This window comes from Rousettus aegyptiacus, unplaced genomic scaffold, assembly GCF_014176215.1.
Source record: "Rousettus aegyptiacus isolate mRouAeg1 unplaced genomic scaffold, mRouAeg1.p scaffold_m13_p_6, whole genome shotgun sequence".
NCBI lineage: Eukaryota > Metazoa > Chordata > Mammalia > Chiroptera > Pteropodidae > Rousettus > Rousettus aegyptiacus.
Window position 1 is genome coordinate 80,399,209 of NW_023416309.1, and position 8,809 is coordinate 80,408,017.

General features: G+C 41.0%; 1 protein-coding gene across 6 annotated transcripts; it reads left to right on the forward strand.

Annotated features, from left to right (window-relative positions):
• The first annotated feature begins 91 nt into the window (after positions 1-91).
• Positions 92-5,425, forward strand: RSKR (ribosomal protein S6 kinase related). 6 transcript variants are annotated; one of them, XM_016139081.2, is made up of 12 exons: positions 92-451; positions 848-1,096; positions 1,189-1,272; positions 1,402-1,470; positions 1,848-1,917; positions 2,153-2,257; positions 2,438-2,478; positions 2,718-2,745; positions 2,847-2,936; positions 3,021-3,109; positions 3,240-3,350; positions 3,798-4,256. In XM_016139081.2, exons 1-12 carry the CDS (start codon positions 395-397, stop codon positions 4,017-4,019), a joined length of 1,215 nt encoding a protein of 404 aa, XP_015994567.2. In that variant the 5' UTR covers positions 92-394; the 3' UTR covers positions 4,020-4,256. The 6 variants fall into 6 exon arrangements, with proteins under 6 accessions (XP_015994567.2, XP_015994570.2, XP_015994569.2 ...); XM_016139084.2 differs by having other exon boundaries at positions 3,849-4,256; XM_016139083.2 differs by having other exon boundaries at positions 1,402-1,458.
• Positions 5,426-8,809: the final 3,384 nt, after the last annotated feature.

Genomic DNA, 8,809 nt, shown 5'->3' on the forward strand with positions numbered 1-8,809 from the left:
TTGTGTGTGTGTGTGTGTGTGTGTGTGTGTGTGTTGAATGGATTCAATCTGTGTGTATCTTTCCCTCTCCATCAAGTAAGGCTCATCCTCTAGCTGCCACTCTAATGAGAGTGGCCTCTTCTCTTCTGCCTGAAACCATATCACAGATATTTCCCAGCTCTGGTGTGACACTGGCCCCATGCTGATAGTTTGCACATTTTAGTTTGGCTGTAAACCTTAACCCGGGGTGATAAGATTTGGGGATAAAGGTGAGGTTTGGCTGTATCACTTGCATCTCTAGTTATGAACAGCAAGGAAGAGGTGGGGCTCGTGTAATGCAGCATCAGGGGGAGGAATTGCTTATGTAACTGGGACAGCAGATTTAGCCAAAGGAGAGAAGAGGCAGAGGCTGGGGATGGGAACAGCGAGCTGTCGACAGGGGCAACACGCCCAGGTGGCTGCTCCTAATAAGGTATGATGTCGGGCTCTGGCACCCTGTTTAGAGGAGGTGAAGGAGGCCTGGGACTTGAAGCCTGGGAAGTGACTGCTGAGGAGCATATTAGTGATACCCACTGTGGGGGTGGGGCAGGGAAGCTATACTGTGAAAGTATCCCAGCCCCATATTGGGAGGCTCAGGCTGAATTTTTGATCCCTCATGGGTAAAATGTCCAAATATTGTTTTCCTAGAGGATCTGAATTGTGTCCAGCTAATCTAGGCCTCGGCCAAAGCAAGTTTAGTGGTAATTTTGCCTGGCCTCAAAAATATACCCCTAGGGTTGAGATTTGAGGGAGTGCCTGCTGAGATGGCTGAAGGAACCTGTAATGCTTCTGGGGCAGAAGTTTTAGAGTGGCTCCCTTGGTTCCTCAGCAGGGTGGCAACATCCAGGGCCCCTGGATCCGAGGCTGGAAGAGCCTCTGGTCAGGTGTGGGGACCACCAGGTCAGTTCTGAAAGAGCTGTGGAGACTGCAGGGCCCTCAGTGCCTGCAACAGGAGCCTCTGGAGCCAGCCCCACTGCTAGTGGAGAAGCCTCTGTCTGAGTGGCCAGTGCCACAATTCATCAACCTCTTTCTACCGGAGTTTCCCATTAGGCCCCTTAGGAGGCATCAGCAACTGAAGGTAGGTCAACTGAATCTCTGGAAGGGGTCTCAGTCTTGGGAAATCTAGAAAGGACCAGTCTCAATTGCCCTGTTCTCCATTTTTCTGTACAGATTTTAGGCTTTGTGGCTAAAGGCTCCTTTGGAACTGTCTTCAAGGTGCTAGACTGTGGCCAGAAAGCAGTATTTACAGTGAAGGTAGGGACCTAGGTACTGTTCCATATTCTTCTCTAGTTCCTGTCTCCAGTCTTGATTCTAGAAAGTTATGAGGAATAAGCAATTCAACACTATTCCCTTCTGGGAGTCATCACTCTTTTCCTTTTATAGGTGGTGCCCAAGGTCAAGGTCCTCCAGAGGGACATCCTGAAGCAGTGCAAAGATGAGGTTAGCATCCAGGTAGGCACAGAGCCCAGGAAAGGATCCTAGGAAGAACTAAACTACAGGTGGAGAAGGCACCTTTCTTGTCCAGTTGTCCTGCTCTTCCTAGTTTTGCCCCACTCTTTGCCTCAATGAAAGTATATCCTGGAAAAGTAGCTATCAGCAGAATTCTTCTAGGCCCTGCCAGGGAATTCTCTCCAGCATGTCTCAGTGTGTTCCTTATTATTACGCTGGTTTCCAGATTACCAAGCAGGCAGTTTCAGTTTAGTTCACCTGAACTGAGAGGTAGAGCAGCAGCCCCGCTTTATGCACAAGTAGGTATATTCTGACTTCTTTGCTGCCATGATCCTCATTGATACTGTTTTTTCCTAAATTCCTGTTTTCTTTGTCCCTAGCGACAGATCAGCCATCCTTTTGTACATGGTTTGGGGGACAGCTGGCAGGGAAAACGGCACCTGTTCATTAGTGAGTGACTCGCCTCTCTCCTCATTCCCAAGGGTCCTTCTACCATACTCCCCACCTGAGATTACCCACCCTTTTGGCTTGTTCTGCCTTTGCTCTGTTCCCCTTCTCATAGCACTTCTCTCTCTCAAAGGGAGAGGGAACAGCAGGTGGCATCAGTTTGGGCAGGAGGCCTACAACGCCTCAAACCCAGGCACAATAACCCCCAAATATCGCTTAGACTTGTGGTGCTTTGCAGTGTGCAGCTACTGTAGCACAGATCTGTACTCCCTGTGGTCCACTGTTCGCTGCTTTGCTGAGGCTTCCATCCGCCTCTTTGCTGCTGAGCTGGTCCTGGTGCTGTGTAAGTGAAACAAGTGGTAATGGAAATGAGGGAAAAATTAAGGGTGGGGGAGAAGAGAATTGGTATTAACTCGGGGGGTGAGGGGGTCAAAGAACAGAGATAGGGATGGGGTGGGGTTACCAGGGAAATTGGAAAGGACAAGAGAGCTTCAGCACACCCCATACTTGCTGTCATCCACAGGCTATCTCCATGACTTGGGCATCATCCATCGAGATGTGAAGGTAGAATTAAGTGCTTTTTGTCTTTATCTGAGGGGCCTCAGTAAGTTCCACAGGTACAAGGTAGGGGGAAGCTGAGAACACTTGACCTTGGGACCCTCATGGGTGTAAGAATTTTGGCAAAGACCCTCCAAGTATAGACTTAAATGCTAAGTAGGGCATCCTTTTCAGCTGGGGGTATACATGATGAAAGTGTCAGAAAGAAAGGGATGAATAATAATTTCTCACCTGTGATTTTTCAGATGGAAAATATCCTCCTGGATGAACGAGGTAAATCCTTTTCCTAGCCCCAGATGAGAGGTACTCCAGTTTGGGAATGAATCATAGTAGATGAGCAGTAGAAAAGAGTGGTGTTATGTTACCTTTTATAGGTCATCTGAAACTGACAGACTTTGGTTTGTCCCGCCACCTGCCCCAGGGAGTTAGAGCCTATACTATTTGTGGCACTCTTCAATACATGGGTAAGAGAGAGGCTAAAGCTGGTGGGTAAAAATTGGGCAGTATAGCCCACAGATGTCAATGACAAGTATCTTTTAAATCTGTAGCCCCAGAGGTCCTGAGTGGAGGGCCTTACAACCATGCTGCTGATTGGTGGTCCCTGGGTGTCTTGCTTTTCTCTCTGGCAACTGGAAAGGTGAGAGAATGGTAGTGACGCTGGGCAGAGAAGAGAGGAGCTTTGTTCTGTGGTGGGAAGAAGGAAGACCTTAGGAGACCTTGCCTTATTCTTACTACGGAATGATACCACTCCCCTGCCCCCAACTCAGTTCCCAGTGGCTGCAGGGAGAGATCATGTGGCCATGTTGGCAAGTGTGACCGACTATGATTCTGAGATCCCAGCTTCTCTTAACCAGGGGCTCTCACTTCTGCTCCACGAGGTAAGGGTGAACACTGCTTTCCTTCTTGACTACCAAACTATTTACTCTCTCTTTTCCCTATCATGAAGTGTATGTCCCCATTCCTCTGATTACTTTTTTTTTTGGGGGGGGGGTGAGGAGTTCCACCTTGATCAAGTACTATGTCACTACTCGCCCCCTAACCAGCACTTAAAATTTCATTCCTATTTTCTGGTCCTCCAAATCTCCCCATCCATAACAGGTCACTTCTGAAAGAGTGGGCCAGTGCCACTTTCTTACCAATACTGCTGCTTTATTCCTACCTTTGCTTCCAAATTAGTCTGTCTCCCTCTTTAATAAATCCTCTCTTTAGTGTTGTTCTTCCTGCCCTCCACAGCTCTATGAACTTTTTTCCTTTTCCAGCTTCTCTGTTAAGCCCCTTTCCTATCCCACCCAGTCCCTCAGCCTTCATGCTCTATTTCCCTTCAGCTCTTATGCCAGAATCCCCTCCAGCGTCTACATCATTTGCATCACTTCCAGGTCCACCCTTTCTTTCGGGGTGTGGCCTTTGACCCAGAGCTACTACAGAAGGAGCCAGTGAACTTTGACATGGAGACACAAGCTACCCAGCCTAGTCCATCGGAGTCCATGCTCTTCGAGGACTTTGACTGTAACCTGGAGTCCTACCTGGTTCACCATAGCCTTGTTTGAACCCCTCTACTGTAGATTTGGGCCCATCTGGGAACCTGATGATCTCCACTGCCAACTCAGTATGACCACCTTGATGACCCAGTTTGTTTTACCATTCTATTGTTATCATTCTATTATTATTCTAGGCATTTTGTACCAGCATTCAAATTTTGGGCATTTTACTACTAGCAGCCGCAACTGACCTTAGCTCTTCCCCAATCGCATAACCCACTTCTCAATTAAACATCTCAGATCAGAGTGTTGACCTTTTTCTCTGCTTCATATTTCCAGTGCTCATGCCCTGAAGCTTTGAGCCCGAGGCTTATTCTACTTTTCTCTCTCCTTGTTTCTTTACCATGTTTCCTTTCTTGAGCAATAACACTTCATGGGTTCCCAAGGTGCTATTTATATGTTTAACAGGCTTGTCAGAAGCAGTATGAATATTTTTCAGAGGTCTCAAAAGCTGGCATTTCAATCCCTAAATATGCAGCTAAAACATCTGATTCTGGGGCTGAAAGCCAGTCTGTAATAAATTTAATTTTAAAAAATTTAAAAAGTTAATCTAATAGCCTAATGTGAGAAATAGGAACTGAAACATGGGTGGGTTAAATGCCTTCTCTAGGGATAACTGGAATAGTTATCCAAATGTTTTCCAAAACAGAACTTCTTCAAAAGACATGGGGATTCTTAAACTGAACATTGCCCTAGACATCCCAGGATTCAGTTTCTGATGGGCAAACCAAGGGATTAAGAGGCATGACATCCACTTAAGATTTAAGGACCTTTTTCTTTAGTAAGGAAAATCATCTGGACCTTAAATTTGTATACATTTCTGGCCTTTCTGACTTCTTTTCATTATTCAGTTATATCCTCTCTCTTTCCAGACTAAGAGTCTAGAAAATATTCTGGGTACATCTATTAATTCTGTTCCTGGTTAAGCCAGATTTCCCTTGTATATTGCTGGGATTATATTGGCCTCTGTAGAACTGCTTTTTCTGAATTGCATTTTGGCAATCTTTATCGATCCCCTATGAAACCTAATTTCTGTTGGTACTGTAAAGGGTATTTATGATTACAGTTCTTAATATTCTATTTGGAGATGCATAGGAGAGATTTTCTTTGAACCCAGTTGTGCTTTTCCTGAAGTACTGTTTGGTTTCTTTCTTAAGACACTGAATATTCAACTGACTGTATTTTTAGAGCAAATTTGTAGCCCACCTCTCCAGCAAGTGTTTAGACTTCATGTTACGTATTTTATATGCTAGCCATGTTCTTGGTTTCATTTTCCTTTTTTACCTTTATTTTCTTAATTATCATTTTCCTATGTTTTAATCTTTTTTAACCTTACTATATTATCTACATTTTTGTAAGCCTTTTTGGAATGAGGTTGGGATATAAATAAATAAAAGAATGTATGCTTTATCCTTTTTATTATCTCATTTGTTTCTCTTTAGAAACTTTTTAGTGTTATTACATTTATTTTAATTTGTAGTGACCAGAACTGCACATTGGATAAAAACCTCGAATACTAGAAATAGGAATTAATGGTTTCTAAAATTGTTATGAGTATTAGATTGGAATTTAGGAGACTTGGTGCCTGGATCCACCAATAACTATCTCAGTGTCTTGACACAAGTCATTTTAACCTCTCTGGATCTTAGTTTCCTATGTATAAAATGAGGGGGTTATAGCCACTGGTTCTTAATTGTGGGGAATGGGCTTCAGATTTCTGTGATGCTTTTCAAAGGCCAGATGCAGAGGATTTTATGATACTGTGTCTGGCTCAGTGTCAGTGTTTAGGTAGCCCAACATATAGTCTCTCTAGTCACAGCAGCATTTTGGGTTAAGGTCTTTAGGACATGGTTAACAATGTTACAAGGGTCCCTTTCCTGAGTCATATTAGATTGCTTACAGACGATCACGTAAGTGTAGTTTGAATAATTTCTTACCAAATGAGGACATTATTCACGTACTCTCTTCACTCAGTGGTGCACTACAGCAGTGATTTTCAGGGTAGAATGATAGAAAATCAAAGTTTTAGAAAGTATAATTTGAAAAAAAGCATTGTCCCCATCCCCTAGTTTTGATATATTATCCCTGGAAGGCATTCTGTCCTGCTACCCTCTACTCTCATTCAGAATCACTGACCTATAAATAATACTTTTTAGTATGTACATTAAATTCACTTAAAAATATATTATATATATAAAAAACCTAAAATAATCTTTTAAGTTCAGCCCTATGATTTGACTTTCCATTACCTAGAAGAACGCAGATACACCTGTAAATATGGATATTTTATTCTGTTCCTTTCTCTCTTTTATAAGAATTTATGATTAGTCTTAACACCAACCCTTATATTCTTCTGGAAAAGTGTCTTTGTAGGTCCACTTTGTAGTTTCTTACCTCTAATCTAAGTTACTTGGTCATATATTGATCTGTTCATTTGTTTACTTGTTCATTGATTTAACAGACTAACAATCCCAATTCCTTGGTTACTCTTTAAACAGTCCTCAATGTAAACATCTTGTCAAAGCTTTTTTAAAAAATTGAAATCATATTCATTACATTATTAACCTGTGTTACATGCTGAATTGTGTCACTCCTTTCAATTCGTATGTTGAAGTCCTCACCCCCAGTACTTCAGAATGTGACTGTATTTGGAGGCAGGGTCTTTAAAGATGTAATTAAGTTAAAATGAGGTCATATGAGTGGGCCCTAATCCAATATGATTGGGGTCCTTATAAAGAAGAGGAAATTAGAACACACACACACAGAAGGAAGATTATGTGAAGGTTGACTGCCATCTACAAACTGATGAGCAAGGTCTCAGAAGAAACTAACCCTGCTGACCCCTTGATCCCAGACTTCTAGCCTCCAGAATTGTGAGAAAATAAATTTCTGTTGTATAAGTCAGCCATTCTGTGGTACTTTGTTATGGCAGTCCTAGCAAACTAATACAGTTCTAATATGAAGAGTTCTAATAGATTAATCAAGAATGATTAATGAAGAGTTCTAATAGATTAATCAAGAATGATTATTTACCAAAAAGCATGCTACCTTCTTCCCAATAGGTTGGTTTTGCTTATATTCTGAGAACATATCATTATTTCAGATTTCTTTGGCCTCGCTGAATTTCACTGGTTTACAGTGTCACACTGCCTCCTTGATTCAGTAAAACAACAATTATTTTTAAACAGTTGGACCCCAATTTATATCACAAATGAAACTTAATTCCGGATACATCAGGCTTTAAATGTGATCATCAAAACATTAAGAATCTTAGAAGAACATTTGAGAGAGTAGACCTAAAATCAATCATTGAAGGAGATAACTTAAACTAAGACAGAAAATGAAAGCACTATAAAAGAAAAAGGAAAACATATTTACCTAAAATTTTGATGAGTAAATGACAAGATAAATCCAGATGCTCTGAAGGGAAAGATAAACAACTTGACCACATAAGTTTTACCTTTTATATGGCCATTAATAAAGTCAATGAACAAAAAAGTAGAAAACTAAAAAAACAATTGCAGTGTGATGACAGCTTATGTCTATAGAACTCTTACAAATTTAGAAAAGGGTATTTTAAGGGCCAGGAATATGAAGTGATAATTAGATCTACATCAGTCGACTTAGAAGGCTCTATATATGACACTGAGGAAAAGATGTAGAAGAAAATATACCATTCTTGTAAAAGACTCAGTGCCTTCTTTCCCTCTGTTGTGTGTGTACAAAAGAGGGAGATGGGAGAGAGGGCAGGCAAGTGAGGCAGAGAGATATGGAAGAGAGGAGTAATGCAAGTGGAAAAAGAAAGAAAGAAAAAAAAAGCATTAGCCCTCTATCGCAGAGACCCGAGTCTGCACATCAATTATTTTTCTGAGAAAAAAATGTGCGTGTGTCTTAATATATTTTTAAAAGTGTACACACTATTAGTTATTTCAGGCAGGGAAGCTCTGCCTTTAATGCATCTTTGTATTGTTTCATTTTCTATAATCATCTATTATTTTTATAATTTCAAAAACACCAAATTATACAAAACACCAACAAACTAATTGTTTTATTTACAATGGCATTTTCCCTCTAATCTACTCCCTCTATATCCCTCCTACTTTGCTGCTGGAAGCATATCCCTTTGGGTACTCATCTGGCATCTGACATAACCTGCTACAGAAAGGACCAACTAAGCATTCCAATTCATACATTGTATATACAAGCTTTTACCACTGGCACTTAAGAGTTTTCCATCTTGGTTTTTCTTGGTCACTTCCCACCCTTGTTTTATTCGCTGAATCTTTTTGACCAAAAGTACATATACCTTGGGATTCCTTCTGCTGAGTCTTGGGCAATCCCAGGATCAAGTTTGTACTCTTAACATTGTCTTTCTCCCAGTTTTCCATTCGAGTAGCTGTTATTTCTAGAGCTGACCAGCTGGGACCATTATGATGCTAGAGCAGTGCTCTCCAATAAAAATGTAAGCCTCAGACATAATTTTAAGTTTTCTAGAGCTATATTAAAAAGGTAAAAAGAATCAGGTGAAATTAATTTTAATGTATTTTATTTAACCCAATATATCTAAAATATCAATTCAATGTAATCAATATTTTAAAAATAAGATATTTTACGTTTTTTTCATACAAAGTCTTTGAAATCCAGTTTGTATTTTATACCTATAAAATCTCAGTTTGGACTAGCCACCTCGGAAGTGCTCAATAGCTAGTGGCTATATTGGGCAACAAAGCTGTCCCCTGTGGGCCCTGAAATTCATAACATTATAGTTTCTCTTTGAAATATTGCCTTTTCGAAATTCA